Consider the following 21,128-nt stretch of genomic DNA (forward strand, 5'->3'; position numbering starts at 1 on the left):
AAACGTCAAAAGAATGAATCAATTCGATTGCACGACTACGTCACTGAAACATTCCGGAAAGAAAGTCCATCAACGCGTCCGCCCAATCCTCAGGTGCACCTTATCTTTTAGCTCACTATATATCTTGTCATAAGTTTTCCTCGCAAGACCAAAGATTCCTTGCAGCAATCACCACAGGAACCGAGCCAAAAATCTTCTCAGAGGCAATAAAAAAGGAATATTGGAGAAAAACCATGCAGCAAGAGATCCAAGCATTGGAGGACAATGGAACGTGGACATTAGAAACATTGCCACCAGATAAGAAAGAGCTCGGATGTCAATGGGTGTATAAGATCAAGTACAACTGTGATAGCACAATCGAGCGATATAAAGCTCGGTTAGTCATTTTCGAAAATAAACAAGAGGAAGGAATTGACTACAATGAAACATTTTCTCCGGTTGCTAAGGTAGTAATCGTTCGGACCTTCCCGGTAGTTGCCGTTGCGCGAAATTGGAGTTGTATCAAATGGATGTTCATAATTCCTTCTTGCATGGTGACATTACGGATGAAGTTTATATGAAATTTCAATAGGGATTTCGTGTTCCTTGTGCGAGCCAAGTATGTCGACTTCGAAAATATTTGTATGGTTTGAAACAAGCCCCGCGATGCTAGTTTGGGAAATTATCAAGTACTTTGATGAAATATGGGTCCAAAAAGTTGTACTCGGATTATTCTCTCATCATGATGCATCAAATAGGTATGCAACTTAACGTCTTAGTCTATGTGGATGACTTGATTATTTCCGGAAACGATCATAGTGCCATTGAACGATTTAAAGACTATCTCTGCGCACGTTTTAACATGAAGGATTTGGGCCCTCTGAAGTATTTTCTAAGAGTTGAAGTTGCATGTGCACCAACTGGGTTATTTCTCTGTCAACGGAAATATGCCTTTGATATAATCTCCGAGTTCAGATTACTGGGAGCTAAACCAATCTATACTCCCATGGAACAGAATCACGATTTGGCGTTGGCCGAAAGAGCCAATTTGGGAGATCCGAAACCATACTGACATCTCGTCGGTAGAATGATATACCTCAGTTTTACGCGACTTGAGTTGTCATATTGCGTGCATGTTCTTTCTCAATTCATACAGCAACCAAAGGAAACATACTGGAATACGGCTCTCCATGTGGTGCGCTACTTGAAGAAGAACTCAGGACAAGGCATTGTTATGAGAAAAGATTGTGATCTCCAGCTGCATGGATGGTGTGATTCAGACTGGGACGGATGTCCGTTGACTCGAAAATCACTTACCGGTTGGTTTTTCTCCCTCGAGATGTCACCCATATCATGGAAAACTAAGAAGCAGCACATTGTATCTCACTCGTCAGCGGAGGCGAAATACCGATCAATGTTAATGATAGTTTGTAAATTAAAATGGTCAAAGGGAATTTTACATAGGTTGGGCGTTGAACATAAATCTCTGGTGAAATTGTACTGTGATAGTCAAGCAGCATTATATATTGCACGAAATCCGGTGTTTCATGAATGGACTAAGCACATTGAAGTCGACTGTCACTATCTCCTGGACTCACTCCAATCCGGTATAATACTTCTTATTTATGTGGTAACTAGTGAGCAATTTGCCGATGCGTCTACGGCTTTGGAAAATTGCAACATCAATATTTGCTTGGCAAGTGGGGCACTCGGAACCCTCATGCTCCAACTTGAGGGGGTATTAAGACCGGATTTATAGGTGAGTCGGCGGGAACCCTATTCTAGTCTAATTGTAATAGGTTTGGTCTATTTATGGTGAATTTGTAATTATGGTAATAAAGAATTTGTAGTTCTACTAGAATAGAGTTACCTTATTAGACTAGGGTAAGGAGGACCTTACTTGTATATTAGGAGGTCATGATGATGAATATAAAGCAGAAAGAATTCTCTCATTATTCTGGTATCTCTCTAAATTATCGTCCCTGACTCGATTTTAACGGTTTTATTGCACTAGTATTTGGCACATTTGTAAGAGACGTGACACTACTAAAAAAACAGGAATTAGTGACGAACAAATGCAATACCTAAACAACACAATCCATTGCTAATTCTATTTAGTAGAGTAACAAATTAGTGACTGATTATCAAATAATTTTGTTAGCTACAAGCTATTTCGTTGACTTTGTTCCGTCTCAAATTATCCATCGTGATTTTTTTTAAATAGTTGTCTCAAATTATTTATCATTTTAGAAGTTCAAGAGAAAATTGATTATATTTTTCCAGCCATTTCGCCTTTAGTAACTATTGTTCTTGAAAATTACAAACATCTTCATTGCTGGGCAATGTTATGATTATTCAAATACCAATAAAGGATAACATATTTAAACTCCTCCTAATTAATATTTCTTAAAAGGCACATAAAAGAGAATTATGACAGATAATCTGAGATGAAGGGAGCGTTCTCTAGCCGTTAAAGTAGAGAGAGAGAGAGAGATAGAGAGAGAGAGAGAGTTTTCCTTGAAATTCTTATTGATGCTGAAATAAGCATTTCAGGATAGGGGTGCTTATCGGTCAGTTCGGTTCGGTTTTGTGAATTATCGGTTCGTTTTATCGGTTTTCGATTTGTAAATATGCTAAACTGAAATCCAATCGATAAGATATTCGTTATCGGTTTTCGATTTATCGATTTTTGGTCCTTAACGGTTCGGTTTTCGGTTTAACCAATAAGAAAATGCTCCGCTAATTTTTATTTTTTTTTGCTTTCTCTTATTTTCATTTGTTATATATACACTGCTTTCATACATAAAGTCTACAAAAGTTACACGACAAAAAATTATGAAATGCACTTTAGCAATCTTTCAAAAACAAAACAATTCCAGTTCATAGTTAATTTGTTCATAAACAAGGCCAACTTCTTTATAAGGAAGACATCAGCAGCAAGACAAAAACTATAAAATGAAAAAGAAAGTAATAAGCAGCAGACTGATAGGCATCGGAAGGCGCAAGCCCTAGTTTCCGTATGAGAATTGACAGAATAAGCATAAAGTAATATAGAAATAGTTTTGTATTTAAAAATTTAAATTTAAAGCCACTAATAATAATTAGGGATAAAAAGGTAATTTTAATATAAGCTTATTGCGTTATCAGTTTAACCATTAACTAAATAAAATTGAAAATCGAACCGATAACCCAATAAAAAAATTTACAAAACCGTTTACAAACCGTTAACCCAATAATCCGATATCAATAAACCAATATCATTTTTATTGGTTCAATTTATCGATTAAATGGGTTTTTGCGCACCCCTATTTCAGGAAGTCTCGAATACAGAGGAATTAACTTTTACCAGTAGTAGATAAGTTACCTTTGGCCTTTGGGTCATATTCTAGCATATAGAAGAATATCTTTATAAACACCAATTCAAGGGGTGCGAGGGATAGTTAGGATTCGTTCAACTTTAATTATTGGAGGTCTTCAATTCAAATTCTTCATTTTGTTTTATTTATTTTTTACAAAAAACGCTTTATTCCCTTAATTTATCCAACATAAATATGATTAGTTGGTCCTAAAGGCTTCGAAACGCAATGATTATATCGGGAAACATTGTCTTTACAATCTTTCAAATTATAACATGGTATAGATTGATAAACAAGGAAAATAGGCTGAAGGAAGATTCTATTATCCAACCCGTACATAATAAATAATTTCTTTATTTCATTTTATGTGAAGGTGTTACTGATTGGGGGAGTCGAATAGTTTTTTTTTTAATATAATTTTCTCAATTTTTTTTAAGAATATTTTGAATCATTAGCTATGTTGATTTGTGATATTTTTTGTATAGATTCAGATTTGTAAATTTTATTTTAACTTTATTTTAAAAACTATGCCAGAGTTCACAAAAAATATCAAATGTTTTGATTCTCGTAGTCCGAGACCCGCCACGTAAATTGGGATAGAGGAAGTAATAATAATAATAGGGAAAAGTACGTCTCACCAAAAGGAAAAGAAAACGATAAACAAGAAGGAAGACTAATTCGAAAGGTGTGGGGCTTGTGAGTAACCAGCATGCAACTTCTTCCCTCTTCGTTATATGCGTTCATCAGTAAAGATTTGAAAGAAATTCAACTGAAGTTGTTTTAAACACATTAGATCTTAATTTGGATAATCATATATAATTAACATATACATGGCAAGATATGACCTAACTTTGATAATGTGCAAAATACTTGTGTGATGACCAAGTGTTCTTGGAGCCAAAGTAAAATATTTTGGAGCCAAAGAATAAAAGTATTTTGATATGACCTAAATTTGATAATGTGCAAAATACTTGCGTGATGACCAAGTGTTCTTGGAGCCAAAGAATAAAAGTATTTTCTTTGATTCTTTTTTCTTTACTAGGGGACCAAGAACTTTCCCCAATAAATATTGGTTTTTTTTCTTCATTTGAATGATCCCATCTTTTGTAAGAAACTCGACTTCAGTAACTTTTTTTTCTTTTTTGCAATAGAGAGTGTTTTATATTCAATACAGTTCGTATTGTGAAATACTTTGAGTGAACCTCTTTTTTGGAGTGATAATGTTGAGGTATATTCTCTAGGGATATTTTGGAATTAATTGGAGTTTATCTCAAATTTTGTACTCTCTTTTGTTTATCAATTGTTATAATAAATTTGCTCCTCTCCGCTTGTAGACGTAAGTCACATTCATCAAACCACGTTAAATATGCGCCTCATTTATTTTTTAAACTTAGTCATTATAACGTTGTTTGACTTTAACTCCGCACTACGCAGCTTCCCAATCCTAACATACATGAAACTCCATGTGATAATTTTTGTGTGATAAAAGCATGGATTGTTAATTGCTTAGTTGAAATTAAGCTTTGGGAGAGTAAACTAATTTTAAAAGCATCAAAGAAGTCGAAAAGGACTGAGGAGAATGCATATCAGCATTTATATTTGATGAGAGATGAAATTTCAACTTAAGATTCAATCTGAATATTGTCTGGCTAGTATAATATCTCTGAATCATTGCTTATTGAAACCTCATATTGCTTAGTTATGGTATAAAAACTTAACATAGTGGCCATAAAATGCATACTACATAGGCACATATATGTTGCTCGTACTACAAATATACAACAACAAACCTAGTGTAAATGTGTAATCCCTGGGGTCTAGGGAGGATAGAGTATATGCAGACCTTACCCTACTTTGGAGGTGGAGAGGTCTCGACTCAAGAAAAACAGTTCCAAGCAGTTTGAAAAAGGAAATAATAGAAATGAAGAAGCCATGACAAAATACTATAGAAAGCATAACAAAACATTTTAAACAGTTACTACATCAATATTGGTAATCGAAGTACAAGAAGCAGCAGATAGTAACAAAAACTCGTAGTACTAATTTAATAACACAAAAAGTTAAGAAGACTACAAAAGGAGCATAGTCTGCTGCCATATAACTACTCTCCTCAAGTATTCATAATTAAACTTCCTTAACTGAACCTTCCAAAGTAGATTCAGCTTCTAGATCTTCACATTTTCTGCTGCCATATATAGCTCAAACCAGAAATCCACATTAGTTGAATGAACATTCACATGATCCATGATAGTATCTTGTATGTAAAAATCAAGATTTGCAGATGTGTCTGGATTACTCTCCACTACAACTCTGTTTTCAGTTGGAACTTGTTGATCATTGACAATTGAACTACTTACATAGTTGTCTGGGTCAAATGTGATGTTGCTGGCCGAGGACTTGGTGAAATCAAAAGATTCATGAGGACTACTATTAGCTAATAAAGGCTTCTTCTTCTGACCCATCTTCATTTGTTTAACTTTCTTGGCTTTTTTGGAGCTTGCCTTAGGTTTTTCTTGAACATGATTAACCTTTGTCCCTAGCTGCTTCTTTAAATGTGTATGGTAGAAATTCTTGATTTGGTTGTCAGTCCTTCCAGGAAGTTCTTTAGCTATAACTGACCACCTTCAACAAGACAAAACATTAATTATATATGTCAGACAGATAATTACATAATAGTTCACTTTGAATACTGGTCAATCAATTTTGAAAAATGTTGAATCGTGTGACTCAAGCATCTAAAAAGTCTAAACTGTTAGAGAGACTATACGATTATTAATTTACTCCACTTAATATAATCTGCAATAATGCAAAACTTAGGGTTTAATTTTCACCTGCTACCAAACGATTGATACATTCTGATCACGGTTTCCATCTCCTCCATGCTAAGAAGTCCTCTCTTTAAATCAGGCCTCAGGTAGTTGACCCTGTTGGGTTTTGATATTGGTGAATGAGAAATGATGGGATGAAAAGTGAAGGGAATATAAAAGGTCCCTTTTTGCTTTGGGGAATGTAAAAGGTCCCTTGTACTTTGGTTAAAGCATTTGTCCCACATAGGAAAAAAGAGAGGAAAAGAGAGGTGTATATATTACATTACACCTTCTCTAGTCGCTAAAAGGGTTGAGGGAGAAAGGACCCCTCGCGCCGCCGTTGTCGCTCGCTCGGCTTTGGCTTTGGATTTGGATTTGGATTTAGACAAGGCCGGTGAAGAAGCTGAATGGCTTCGGAATTTCTTAGAAGATATTCCATTCTGGCCCAAACCTTTGGCTCCTATATGCATACATTGTGACAGTCAAGCAACAATAGGTAGGGTAGGGAGCGTAATGTATAACGGAAAATCTCGTCACATACGACGAAGACACAATACCGTTAGACAACTCCTCTCTAGTGGCGTTATCACGATTGACTATGTAAAGTCAAGAGATAACGTAGCGGATCCGCTTACAAAAGGCTTATCTAGAGAGGGAGTTAGTAGATCATCAATGGGAATGGGGTTAAGGCCGAGGACAAGTCATCATGGCGGTAACTCTACCTAGCAGACTGGAGATCCCAAGAGCTAGGTTCAAGGTGATCAAACAAAGTTAGACTGACGGTTCAACATTGTCAAACAACTCAACCCATTCACGGATGAAGACAATGTTCAGAAATAAGGATAAAACTTTATGGCTTGTTAATGAGTTAATAAAGCATTAAGATTTTTAATGATTATCTAAATCTGGCAGTGTATGACCAGATAATGTGGCTATAGGACCACATGTTTAGAAATTACCTATGTGAGTGTTAAGTGTAAGTCGCTTTAAAAGGGAATGACAGTGAAGGCCCATTCTCTATGCACTCATGAAACCAGGCGGTGTTCATGGCTGAAACGAACACAACCGTGAGAACCATAAATGGTTGAAGGTTGATTGTGTGATTTATGTTGTCTAGGTATACAACAAAGTTCGACGGTTCAAAGATATCAAATCTACCGATTGATCGAGTATATCCGATATAAGTTCACTACGGAAAGTTCAAAGGGAAACCTACTTATCCAGATGCAGTCAATCTTCGCTTGTATATCACACTTGTCCGCGCATTCTTTTATATTATGGCCATTCCCCATTCATGTGGGGGATTGTTGGGTTTTGATATTGGTGAATGGGAAATGATGGGATGAAAAGTGAAGGGAATATAAAAGGTCCCTTTTTGCTTTGGGGATTGTAAAAGGTCCCTTGACTTTGGTTAAAGCATTTGTCCCACATAGGAAAAAAGAGAGGAAAAGAGAGGTGTATATATTACATTACACCTTCTCTAGTCGCTAAAAGGGTTGAGGGGGAAAGGACCCCTCGCGCCGTCGTCGCTCGCTCGGCTCGGCTCGGCTCGGCTCGGCTTCGGCTTCGGGTTTGGATTTGGATTTGGGTTTGGATTTGGATTTGGATTTGGATTTGGATTTGGTCAAATGATCTGATTGATTGATAATCTTTTTGGACCAAAAGTGACCCAGATCCGCGTGTCTGACCCGCGACCCGTTTCTTCCCGGATTAATTTAAATTTCCCTCTTTTTAAAAAAAAAAACGTATATTTTCTGAAAGGTTGCAAACCTTTCTGAAAAGGTGCAAACCTTTTCCCAACCAGTGCGTTAATGGCTATAAATTCCAATTAATATTCAGATTATGCTTTACGAATTTTCTGATATTCTCTATTCTTCTACTCTTCTTAAAAGTTTCTTTTCTGTGTGATATACTGCCATTGAGTGGTTCGCCGCTACCAGAATTTGCAGTACTACTATTCTGGTAAGATAATCGTTCTATCCTGGGAGGGGATATTCCATCAAACCTCGAGTACTGTGAGGGGAATAATTTCCTTAAGGACACACTTTGAACTAAGTGGGCTCGATTATATTCTGAATATTTTTTTTTCCAACACTGTTTCTGTTCATTTTTTCAGTTTCTGTAATTTACTGATTTTAAGTTTTTACAGATTGTGTAATATGCTTTTACTAAGTGTTTTATAGATTCAGAAACTTTATTTAGACTTATACAGATTATTTTTTGGCAACAATCTTAAGGAAATTATCTATATAATATTATAATCTGTATTCTGTATTCTGTTTAAGGAGATTAAAACTTGTGTAGTTTTCTACTCCATATGAATATTAGTATTCTGACTCGAAGTTATAAAAACTTCGTTGGAATACCAAAGTTCATAATTATACTGCGATTTGAAGAAATAAAATCTTCATCGCTAAAGTTTGTGATTTAATTGCTATTCTGGTTTTATTAACTAAAACAGTTTGTCCATTTCACAGTGACAAAGAAATAATGGCAATTGAGACTGGAACTCCCTCTGCGACTGGAACTCCCTCTACGGGTATTGCACCAGTGGCTACTCCTACAACCCGTACCGCTGTGCCACCGGCTGAGAAACCTGCGAAGTTCACCGGTGCCAACTTTAAAGGATGGCAGCAGAGAATGTTCTTTTGGCTTACGACCCTTGGTATGCAAAAGTTCACCTCCCGTGCCTGCCGCCGACATGCCTGACAACCAGAAGTTCATGGTTACTGAGGCTTGGAAACAAGCTGATTTTTTGTGCAAAGGCTACATTTTGAGTGCCTTAGAAGATGATTTGTACAACGTCTACAGTGCAGTAGAGACCTCCAAAGAATTATGGAGTGCACTGGAAAAGAAGTACAAAACCGAAGATGCTTGCTTGAAGAAGTTTGTGGTTGCCAAATTCCTAGACTACAAAATGGTGGATGGAAAAACTGTTGGAACCCAAGTTCAAGAGCTTCAACTTATCTTCCATGACCTTATTGCTGAAGGTATGGTAGTGAATGAAGCATTCCAAGTGGCTGCAATGATTGAGAAGTTGCCACCCTCATGGAAAGATTTCAAGAATTATCTTAAGCACAAGAGAAAGGAAATGAAATTGGAGGATCTTGTGATTCGTCTCAAGATCGAGGAAGATAACAAAACCGCTGATAAGAGGTACCGTAAGAGTTCACCGATTGAAGGGGCAAACGTCGTTGAAGATGCTGCTCCGAAAAAGAACAATAAAAGGAAGAGGCATTCTGGAAAGGAGAAGTATCCTAACAAGAAAAAGTTCAAGGGCAACTGTTATAATTGTGGTAAAGCAGGCCATAAAGCTCCCGACTGTCGTGCCCCCAAGAAGGACAAAGAGAAAAACAAGGGTCAAGCAAACATGGTGGAAGATGTTGATGACCTGTGTGCAATGCTGTCTGAGTGCAACCTGGTTGGTAACCCAAAGGAGTGGTGGCTTGATTCTGGCGCCACTCGACATGTGTGTGCCGTTAGGGAAGCATTTACAACCTACACTCCCGCTGGACCCGAGGAGGAGCTATACATGGGAAATACTGCAACAGCCAAAGTTGAAGGATATGGAAAGGTTCTGTTGAAGATGACATCCGGCAAAGTGCTGACTCTCAACAACGTCATGCATGTTCCATCAATTAGGAAGAACCTAGTTTCAGCCGCACTACTCGTGAAAAATGGGTTTAAGTGCGTGCTGGTTAGTGATAAATTTGTACTTAGTAAGAATGATATGTTTGTAGGAAAGGGCTACCTCACCGAGGGCCTTTTCAAACTTAATGTAATGGTTGTTGCCAGTATTAATGGAAAATCTGCTTCTTCTTACTTATTGGAGTCAAATAATTTATGGCATGTTCGTTTAGGACATGTCAATTACAAAACCTTGCGGAAAATGATTAATCTTGAAATATTGCCTAAATTTGAGTGTAATATATCTAAATGTCAAATATGTGTTGAATCAAAGTTTGTTAAGCATTCGTATAAGTCCGTTCAAAAGAATTCAAATCCTTTAGACTTAATACACACTGAAATTTGTGATATGAAGTCAATACCATCTCGCGGTGGGAAAAAGTATTTCATAACTTTTATTGACAATTGCACTCGATATTGTTATGTTTACTTGCTAAACAGTAAGGATGAAGCAATAGAAGCATTTAAGCAATATAAGAATGAAGTCGAAAATCAACTGAATAAAAAGATAAAAATGATTAGAAGTGATAGGGGTAGAGAATACGAATCTCCTTTTGCAGAGATATGTTTAGAATATGGAATTATTCATCAAACCACTGCCCCCTACACACCACAATCCAATGGAGTTGCGGAAAGGAAAAATCGGACATTGAAAGAAATGATGAATGCTTTACTAATAAGTTCTGGTTTACCGCTGAGCTTGTGGGGGGAAGCTATCCTTACAGCTAACTGAATACTCAACAGAGTACCCCACAGCAAAACACAATCCATTCCATATGAACTATGGAAAGGAAGAAAACCCAACTTGAAATATTTCAAAGTGTGGGGGTGTTTAGCAAAGGTACAAGTTCCTTTACCTAAAAGGGTAAAAATCGGACCAAAAACTGTGGATTGTGTTTTTATTGGATATGCAAACAGCAAAGCTTGTCGGTTTTTGGTTCACAAATCCGACAATCCCGAAATTCATGTTAATACGGTAATTGAATCAGATAATGTTGAATTCTTTGAAAATATTTATCCGTATAAAATTGAATGTGAGTCGTCAAGTGAAAGATCTAAACGACCGCGGGAAGAACCAAAGGAAAGTACACCAAGTGAAAAGGATCCAAGGCGTAGCAAACGTCAAAGGACATCTACTTCCTTTGGACCAGATTTTGTGACATTCTTGCTTAAAGATGAGCCTCAAACATTTAAAGCAGCGATGTCTTCTTCTGATTCAGCATTTTGGAAAGAGGCAGTCAATAGTGAGATTCAATCAATCTTAGATAACCACACATGGGAAGTGGTTAATCTTCCTCCTGGAAACAAGCCTTTAGGTTCTAAATGGATTTTTAAAAGGAAAATGAAAGTTGATGGCACTATTGATAAATACAAGGCAAGACTTGTGGTCAAAGGTTACAGACAAAAAGAAGGCCTTGATTATTTTGACACATACTCGCCTGTAACAAGAATAACGTCCATTCGGGTATTAGTGGCTCTGGCAGCCGTGTATGGTCTTGAAATTCACCAAATGGATGTTAAAACAGCTTCCTTAAATGGTGATTTGGAGGAAGAAATTTACATGGAACAACCCGAGGGTTTTGTGGTTCCTGGTAAAGAAAAGAAAGTGTGAAAACTTGTAAAGTCGTTTTATGGACTTAAACAAGCACCCAAACAATGGCATGCTAAATTCGACCAAACCATGTTGGCAAATGGCTTTAAAATCAATGAGTGTGATAAATGTGTTTACATTAAAAACACTCCAGGTCACGAAGTCATTGTTTGTTTGTATGTTGATGACATGCTGATAATGAGCAAAGAAATGGCAGATATAAATGCTACAAAGCGCATGCTGGCTAGCAAATTTGATATGAAAGACTTAGGAGTTGCTGATGTAATCTTAGGAGTTAGAATTCATAGAACTCCACAAGGTATAGCATTATCACAGTCTCACTACATAGAGAAAGTACTTAACAAGTTCAAGTACTTGGATTTCAAGATTGTCAGAACTCCAATTGATGTGAGTTACGCACTTCAAAAGAATGAAGGTGAAAGTAAATCACAAGGGGACTATGCGAAAGTGTTGGGAAGTCTAATGTATATCATGAATTGTACACGACCAGATATAGCATGTGCTATTAGCAAACTGAGTCGGTTTACAAGTAATCCCAATTACACACATTGGATGGCAATGAAACGAGTTTTGGGGTATCTGAAACATACTCAAGACTATGCTTTGCATTATAATAAATATCCCGAAGTGATTGAGGGATATAGTGATGCAAATTGGATCACTGGATCGTCTGAATTTAAATCCACAAGTGGGTATGTTTTCACAATTGGGAGTGGGGCAGTGTCTTGGAAATCATCCAAACAGACTTGCATCGCCCGTTCCACTATGGAATCTGAATTCATAGCTTTAGACAAGGCCGGTGAAGAAGCTGAATGGCTCCGGAATTTCTTAGAAAATATTCCATTTTGGCCCAAACCTTTGGCTCCTATATGCATACATTGTGACAGTCAAGCAGCAATAGGTAGGGCAGGGAGCGTAATGTATAACGGAAAATCTCGTCACATACGACGAAGACACAATACCGTTAGATAACTCCTCTCTAGTGGCGTTATCACGATTAACTATGTAAATTCAAGAGATAACGTAGCGGATCCGCTTACAAAAGGCTTATCTAGAGAGGGAGTTAGTAGATCATCAATGGGAATGGGGTTAAGGCCGAGGACAAGTCATCATGGCGGTAAATCTACCTAGCAGACTGGAGATCTCAAGAGCTAGGTTCAAGGAGATCAAACAAAGTTATGACTGACGGTTCAACATTGTCAAACAACTCAACCCATTCTCGGCTGAAGACAATGTTCAGAAATAAGGATAAAAATTTATGGCTTGTTAATGAGTTAATAAAGCATTAAGATTTTTAATGATTATCTAAATCTGGCAGTGTATGACCAGATAATGTGGCTATAGGACCACATGTTTAGAAATCACCTATGTGAGTGTTAAGTGTAAGCCGCTTTAAAAGGGAATGACAGTGAAGGCCCATTCTCTATGCACTCATGAAACCAGGCGGTGTTCATGGCTGAAACGAACACAACCGTGAGAACCATAAATGGTTGAAGGTTGATTGTGTGATTTATGTTGTCTAGGTATACAACAAAGTTCGACGGTTCAAAGATATCAAATCTACCGATTGATCGAGTATATCCGATATAAGTTCACTACGGAAAGTTCAAAGGGAAACCTACTTATCCAGATGCAGTCAATCTTCGCTTGTATATCACACTTGTCCGCGCATTCTTTTATATTATGGCCATTCCCCATTCATGTGGGGGATTGTTGGGTTTTGATATTGGTGAATGGGAAATGATGGGATGAAAAGTGAAGGGAATATAAAAGGTTCCTTTTTGCTTTGGGGAATGTAAAAGGTCCCTTGTACTTTTGTTAAAGCATTTGTCCCACATAGGAAAAAAATAGAGGAAAAGAGAGGTGTATATATTACATTACACCTTCTCTAGTCGCTAAAAGGGTTGAGGGGGAAAGAACCCCTCGCGCCGTCGTCGTTGCTCGCTCAGCTCGGCTTTGGCTTTGGCTTTGGATTTGGATTTGGTCAAATGATCTGATTGATTGATAATCTTTTTGGACCAAAATTCCTTTAGTTTTAATTTAATTAATTATTAATTAATTAATTAATTATTTCCAAATCCTGACCCGTTAGTGACCCGGATCCGCGTGTCTGACCCGCGACCCGTTTCTTCCCGGATTAATTTAAATTTCCCTCCTTTTTTAAAAAAAAAAAAAAACGTATATTTTCTGAAAGGTTGCAAACCTTTCTGAAAAGGTGCAAACCTTTTCCCAACCAGTGCGTTAATGGCTATAAATTCCAATTAATATTCAGATTATGCTTTACGACTTTTCTGATATTCTCTATTCTTCTACTCTTCTTAAAAGTTTCTTTTCTGTGTGATATACTGCCATTGAGTGGTTCGCCGCTACCAGAATTTGCAGTACTACTATTCTGGTAAGATAATCGTTCTATCCTGGGAGGGGATATTCCATCAAACCTCGAGTACTGTGAGGGGAATAATTTCCTTAAGGACACACTTTGAACTAAGTGGCTCGATTATATTCTGAATATATTTTTTTTCCAGCACTGTTTCTGTTCATTTTTCCAGTTTCTGTAATTTACTGATTTTAAATTTTTACAGATTGTGTAATCTGCTTTTACTAAGTGTTTTATAGATTCAGAAACTTTATTTAGACTTATACAGATTATTTTTTGGCAACAGACCCATCGTAGTCTGCAACTCTTTCCAGTTCTTGATAGCCCTGTACCAACCAAATATATATGAGCCTAAGCACTACATTACTGAAACCCTAAAAGCACTAAAGCAACAATAAAAGTTAGGATCTGTTTTTTTTTTTTTTTTTTAAATGGTTAAAATTTTCTGCTTTTTTCTTGTTTGTTAGTTTAATTCTTTCCCTTTTTTGGGAATGAAGGAGAATTGAGTAAATGCACCCTAAAGAAAGACCAGTGAATCAAATAGGTTTTTGTTACAAAAATCTTTTGGTTTTGGACCTGCATATTTGGGCATTTGGGTCCAATTCCAAATGCCATATCTTTTGATATAAGCGATCAATTTTTGGTCTTCCTCGGGCGACCACTCCCCTTTCTTTACATAGTCCACGTTTTTGCCATGTTGCTGGAACACTAATTCTGCCATAATTATGGGACTTCGAATCCAAAGTCACCTACTTCACAAAGCTTAATTAATTGGTTATATATAAGGGGAAATTTAGTTTAGAGCCTTCATTTCCAAGAAAGTTCCTAATCTGACTTGTTGTCTTCCTTTTTTTTTTTTTTTCCTTTGGTCTACAAGAAGATTATTTATTTATTTTATATATACTATATGCATGCTATTACTAGCTAGCACTTGAGTAAGGTAAAGTTTAGTTATAGTTATTACAAACCGAGATAAAAGAAGACTGTCTAAGCCAAACAAAATTAGTTCCAGTCTTGGTCTGCACTAAGACTTCTTGTATAAGTGCTTCTTCTTCGTCCTTTTTTTTTTTTTTTTTTACTTCTAGTTATGTGAAATGAAATTTTTTCCCAACTTACTATTTCTTCTTTGTGTCATATCCTGCCACTCTTGTAAACTTCATATAACACTATCATGGATATTTAAAGAGTTGGCAAGAGTTAATTCCTTGAATGGTTATCTAAATTATGAAAATTATTTAATAAAACCATCCAAGTATTTATATATCTCCTATAAAATAATTCAAGTTAAAACTCTACCTATTGGTGATCATTATTTAATGAGTTAAGGGTCAAAAACACACCTCAAGTATGACCTTTTTTTTAGTTTCCTACATAAATTATCAGGTGTGAGAGTTTCCTACTTAAACTATCGCAACTAGTTTGCAAAATACACCTCAACTTCACTTTTCCTATCTAAACTATCACCCACTAGTTTGCAAAACACACCTTTGTTCACTTTTAATGAGGTGTGTTTTGCATACTAGTTGGTGATAGTTCATGTAGGAAAAGTGAACAACCGATAGTTGAGGTGTGTTTTGCAAAGTAGTTGGTGATAGTTTAGGTAGCAAACTTTCACACCTGATAGTTCAAGTAAGAAACTCAAAAAAAGATGATACTTGATATGTGTTTTTGACCATTATCTCTTATTTAATTAACCAAATCTGAGAAGTTACTGTACCGAAGACCCTAACCCAAATGAAAATGGGTCTTCTATAACTTTTTTTAAAGACACGAACTTCATACAATATACGGAATTTCAAAATAAGGCTTGTTTCATCACCGATATGGACCAAAATATTCTGAATGTAATAAATATAAAATAGGAATGAAGTTAGTTGTATACCATACTTGAGGAGAAAAACATCCTAAAAATATTGTCAATATAACAATGTTTCTGATATTGACATTAGTTGAATTTCTTAGTCTGTGATTTTCATATTATTTGATTAACATTAAAATACGTACTGCTTTTTATGGTAAAAGTCAATCATTTCTCTTGCATAAAAATGGTAATTTATAAAGGGCAATTGGGATAAAAAAAGAATTCTTTGAATCGTGGTGAGTTTTTTATACGTTTTATCATAATAATTTGTTTGTACTATATTGCAATATTTATTTATTTTTTGCTTATTCCTATGAAGTGTTATAGATTTTTGCCGAACAAGGCTTCAGTTGAGAGGTCAAAGCTAAAAGAGGTGTTCCCTTTATCAAATTGAAGTACTTTGTTAGATTATTACTTTTTTTCCCCTTATTTTTAGTTAATGTCAATTGAGTTACAGGTTGGAAAGTAATGTAACAAAGTGAAGCCGTCATCTATATGTATTCTTTAATATTATACTAGTGTACTTGTCCGCGCTTCGCGCGGTTATAAACAAAGATTAAAATATATTGTTAAATAATTAATGTCACTATTTGATAAATATTGCAATAAGCAGTGTAGTTAGTGTAATAAAAGAGAGAAATACAGAAATACAAATTAAGTCCCGATCCTGAGATTGCATGTTCAAGAAAATTGCTAAAGAGATATTCTCAAGCTGTAATTTCAAACTAAAAACTGCCGATAGAAAGAAGGAAAACATAAAAAAGTTGATATGAAAAGTTCCAATAAATTAATCATTTAATTATTGTAACTTCATACTAAATTCAATGAATATTATAGCAATATTAGTGGTTCAACCAACAACAACATTAAGTTTACTTGATCATAAATTACCTGACTTTCAAATGACCGTAATAAAAATAAATAAATAAAGATATATTCTCGACAAATTAGGGTGAGGAAATACTTGAATTATATTCCAATATAGTTATGCAGGAAATTTAAAAGTTAGAGAGAACTTTATTTTTGTTGGTTTTCTCTCGTACTCGGTACCCGTACTGAGGCTCATCTACTGCGTCTTTGCATCGTGTAAGATTCACTAATATTAAAGCTCACATATCTCAACTCTCATTCTTATACCGGTATTTGTTGAAGAGAGCATTGCTAGAATTAAGTTGCGATAGTGAAACATTACCGTGGAGGTTATGCTTTATCATAGAAAAAAAAAAAAAAAAAAACGCACATGACGCAAAATGTAATGTAAAAGACAAGTCATGATACCATTTAGTGACTTGGTATGGTATTTACCTACTCTCATCCTATGGAGATTATCAGAGAGCAACAAAGCATTAGATTTCCGAATAGAATATGTGCATGTAGTGTCGAAGAAGTAGAAAAAGTATTAAAAGTGCCCTTAAATATATATTCAATATGTAGGGAAGTGGAAGAGTTTAACAACATTAATACGATGATTATTGCAATTTGCAACATTGTTGTGGTAATAACTCTCCAAAAGATAACTCCTTTGATGTGGGGACACTAAAGGGGATTTTTTTTTTTTTTTGGCTTTTAATAATAATAGGTTTGATACACATTAATCATATATTCACATTCATTATCGAATAAGAAAAGAAAAAATATGACTCTTTATTATCCTTATTTATACCTCATTTACGTTATTAGAAAGAAAAATCTGACCCTTCTTCAATACTCTGAATATAGATGTGTAATTAGGAGAACCAAATAAGGAAGGTCGGAAACTTTTATAATAATTAAGAGAGTTAACGAAATGATTTTTTAGTTTTTTAACATAGTTATTTAGCGTGATTAAGAGTGTTAAAGGAGAGATTTTTGAGCATTTTTATATCACATAAACGAGGGGGGGGGGGGGGGGGGTGGGGGGGAAATAGAGAAAAGGCCAAAAAAGAAGAAAAAACAAATTGTGTTGCTATAATTGTGTTGCTTGGTGAAAGAGATGTATCACATCACCTTTACTATTCCTAATAGTTACATATAGTGAAATGGGTTTTTTCTTTAGTGTGCTTTAAATCCTCTAGAGCACCTATTTACTCTGGGAATCAAATGACCTTGTTTTTGTAATATCTTATAATTTATATCTTCTTATATTCCCTTGCCTCATTTGCTTCCCAAATTTTAAACAAAAGCTTAAAATACGTGCTTCGTTTTCTAGCTAACTTCCTAGCATTTATCATGCACCTAAGGGTGTCAAGTGGGTCGGGCCAGCCCGAACCCGGCCCACCACCGGCCCGGCCCAAGCCCACTAATAGGTGTAAGGGGCTGGGCTAGGTGGGTTTTATTAGGGGGCTGGGCCAGACAAGGTGGACAGCCCACCAGCCCGGCCCACCATAAGCCCGGGTGATAAGTATTACATTTATTACTAATAATAAGTATTTTAAAAGCATTGTATCCCAATAAAATAGTTGTAGCTATAATTGTGGGATTCTTAAAATTTTGGAAGCAAATATATGAAATATTTATTAATTATTCAAACCATAGTTAGAATCTTACTTTAGTTAATTAAAACTTAACCATTAATTTTAACTCGTGTAATGTGTCTCTTATTCAAGTAAGAACTTGAGAAAAATGGAGACAATAAAAATGAAGAGGAATCGAATTCGTTAATATTTAATTGCTACTAAATGAAAAATAATTTACCTCTGAAATTGCTGATGCGTGAAATAAATCAAATACCCCTTTTAAGTTACTATCTTGTTGTTGGCTTACACAAGTTCAAAAATATTTCAATAGGTTATACAGTATACTATATAATAATATAAACTATTAGTTATATATATAATAATATATTAATATAATCTTATTAGTTTCAAATATTTTATATATAATAATTAAATATTTTTTAGCATATTGAAATGTCTCCACCGATGATGGAGACGTGACAATCTGCACATGACATTAGGACTTAGGATCAGATGAGATAATTAAATTAAGAACTTTGGTTTAGTATCAAAACTCATGTGCATTGTTCCCATTTAGTTCCCATTTAGATGAGTAGGAAATTTAGAGAAAGAGGAGAGTAGGGAATTGTGAGATAATATGGAGAAGAATGAATGGTATTTATAGTTTGAAAATAGGGCCAAAGTATAATTTAAGGAACTTGAAGGTTAAAATAAAGTTGACAACAACTAGATTTTAAAGTATTAAACTTAATAAATTTTAGCATTAGAATTTTTTTTAAAAATAATTAAAATCCGGCTCGGCCCACTAACTAAAACCCGGCCCGGCCCACTAACTAAAACCCAGCCCGGCCCACTAACGGGCCCGGTTAGCCCGACGTGTAGCCCCTATCCGAGGTGGGCTGGGCCAGACACCCTTTCCCTCTCCAAGCCCGACCCCCAGCCCGGCCCACTTAACTTACGGCCCGGCCCCTTGTGGCCCACATTTAAATGGCCCGGCCCGGCCCGACCCACTTGACACCCCCCGCCACTTCCTTTAAATTGAGAAAAGAATTCTTTCTATACAATCCTAGTCTCTCTCTTATTCTTCTCTAGTGAAACAACTCCCATGTTGTATCCTCTTTTTTTTTTTTGGTTGCAAAATCCTCAATTTTCTCTCTCCAGAATTGCTTATATAAAAATTAATTTGTATATGGATAACATCTATTTTGTCATAAATTACACGCATTTGATAAGTTTTACAACCAACCATTTGAAAACATTCTCGTGTGATTTCATTGCTACCACACATTGTCATATTTAATTTATTCATTCACATTAAAAAATATTAAAACTATGTGCTCATGAAAATGTATAACTACTATAAAAGTTCTAAAAGACTAAAAAGATAACTTAATTGCTTATTCTTTGGCTGGCTTCTAATGTTTATTAGACTGTGTCATATTTTTTGGGGGCATTAACAACCAATAACTACGCGAAATATTGTACCATAGGCAGTATGGCTTCCAACCCTACAAAAAACTTAAAATATCGTTCCTAACAAAAATATTGCAATATAACTTTAAATTCATTGAAAAGAAAAAAGGAATAATAACATAGTCAACTTAATTTAGAAGTTTACAATAACATAAACACGTTTTTCATCATCGCAAGATAAGAAGAAGAAGAAGAAGAAGAAGAAGAAGAAGAAGAAGAAGAAGAAGAAGAAGAGGAGGAAGAAGAGGAAGAGGACGAAGAAGAGGAGGAAGAAGAAGAAGAGGAAGAAGAAGAAGAGGAGGAGGAGCAAAGTTAATAGCAATTAAAAATACATAATTAAAATTCGTGTGAAAATTTCTCATTCACTTTCTAATAGACTTGTTAGTTTCACATCCCAGAGAGAAAGTTTCATAATTCATTATTGATAGATAAAATGGAATCATACATCTTATCAAAGATCTTTGTTCAGAACAAAGAAATAAAAAAAAAAAAAAAAAAAAAAAAAAAGAGAGAGAACAACATTAATTTGAAACCAAAACATCACAAAATGAATCTCCAAAAACATAACACGGTAAAGAAGAATACATTCACGGTAAAGAAGAATACATTCATGAACTCAAAGAATAGAAGAGAACAAAAACAGAATTTGAAAATAAGGTCTTTGCCTAGAATTACCTAAGTAATCAAATCAAACCCCCTGTGAAGATCCATTTTGAGTGCTTGAAGTGGACGAACAATCAATGCACGTAATCAAGTTTCATGCCATCATATCTTCCTGCTCAGCAGCAGTAAATAGAATATAATTACATTCAAAGTAATAATTTTGTAAGACAAAAACATTATTATAAACCAAAAGATAAATAAAAAATGATTTCAAAAGGATTAACCTGGCGTCAAATTAAAGGAATGACAATGTCATCATCTGAAACCTTAAAAAAAAACGTTTAAAAAATTATAAACGGTAAAAGAAATTTGTGATAAAGAGAGAGGAGATTTTGCTAACTAAGACAAATTGTTTTAATATACAGATTACTTCTAAACAATCACCGATCCTTAGTTGATGCAAATTATTTCAAGATAAAATTGATAGAGTACGTGTTTTTGATCATATATAGGAGTATTTGACATGCAAACGTGATATTTACCTTGAGGCTGGTGTTTGATAATGAAACTGCACTCTCAACATTTCTCATTTGATTTAATCTTTTCCACTCAAGTAATGTTGGACTCCTTAATTTCCTAGAAGCAAATCTTACGTTTTATGTTCACAACGTGGGGCAGGGATAAGGTGTAACAACACATAAATACATATTAAGATATCTAATAAAGAAGACAATTAGAGTGGGTGGTGAAAAGTTGATTAATTGAATTAAAGAACTTTTTAGCTATTAAAAATAAAAATAAATAGATAAATGAAGGGGAAAAGGTCAAAAAAAGGAGAAAAAAGATAAATAAGAATGAAGACCATTGAGAGGTGCCACATCACCTTGTCTATGCCTAGCTTTATATTATATATAGATTATAATAGAAGATTTATTTTG

At 35.2% G+C, this 21,128-nt stretch overlaps 1 protein-coding gene and 1 long non-coding RNA gene across 2 annotated transcripts; both read right to left on the minus strand.

Moving 5' to 3' along the window:
- Positions 1–5,469: 5,469 nt before the first annotated feature.
- On the minus strand, positions 5,470–14,974 carry LOC132604972 (transcription factor MYB4-like). Its single transcript, XM_060318338.1, has 4 exons — positions 14,395–14,974; positions 14,109–14,144; positions 6,167–6,260; positions 5,470–5,957 (listed from the first exon to the last, which is right to left on the minus strand). Exons 1-4 carry the CDS (start codon positions 14,537–14,539, stop codon positions 5,501–5,503), a joined length of 732 nt encoding a protein of 243 aa, XP_060174321.1. The 5' UTR covers positions 14,540–14,974; the 3' UTR covers positions 5,470–5,500.
- Positions 14,975–19,677: 4,703 nt separating this feature from the next.
- Positions 19,678–20,848, minus strand: LOC132605082 (uncharacterized). The gene is made up of 3 exons (XR_009569039.1): positions 20,733–20,848; positions 20,475–20,516; positions 19,678–20,362 (listed from the first exon to the last, which is right to left on the minus strand). It is a non-coding gene; the product is annotated as an uncharacterized LOC132605082 (long non-coding RNA).
- Positions 20,849–21,128: the final 280 nt, after the last annotated feature.

Source organism: Lycium barbarum, chromosome 1 (assembly GCF_019175385.1).
Source record: "Lycium barbarum isolate Lr01 chromosome 1, ASM1917538v2, whole genome shotgun sequence".
Lineage (NCBI taxonomy): Eukaryota > Viridiplantae > Streptophyta > Magnoliopsida > Solanales > Solanaceae > Lycium > Lycium barbarum.

Bases quoted from the DNA above. Each gene is read 5' to 3' on its own strand.
- LOC132604972 (XM_060318338.1), bottom strand. From the start codon at position 14,539: ATGGCAGAATTAGTGTTCCAGCAACATGGCAAAAACGTGGACTATGTA. The intron at 6,261-14,108 runs GGGTCTGTTGCC...CAAAACCCAACA, and splicing joins AAAGAGTTGCAGACTACGAT to GGGTCAACTACCTGAGGCCT. The intron at 5,958-6,166 runs GTGAAAATTAAA...GTCTTGTTGAAG, and splicing joins TATCAATCGTTTGGTAGCAG to GTGGTCAGTTATAGCTAAAG.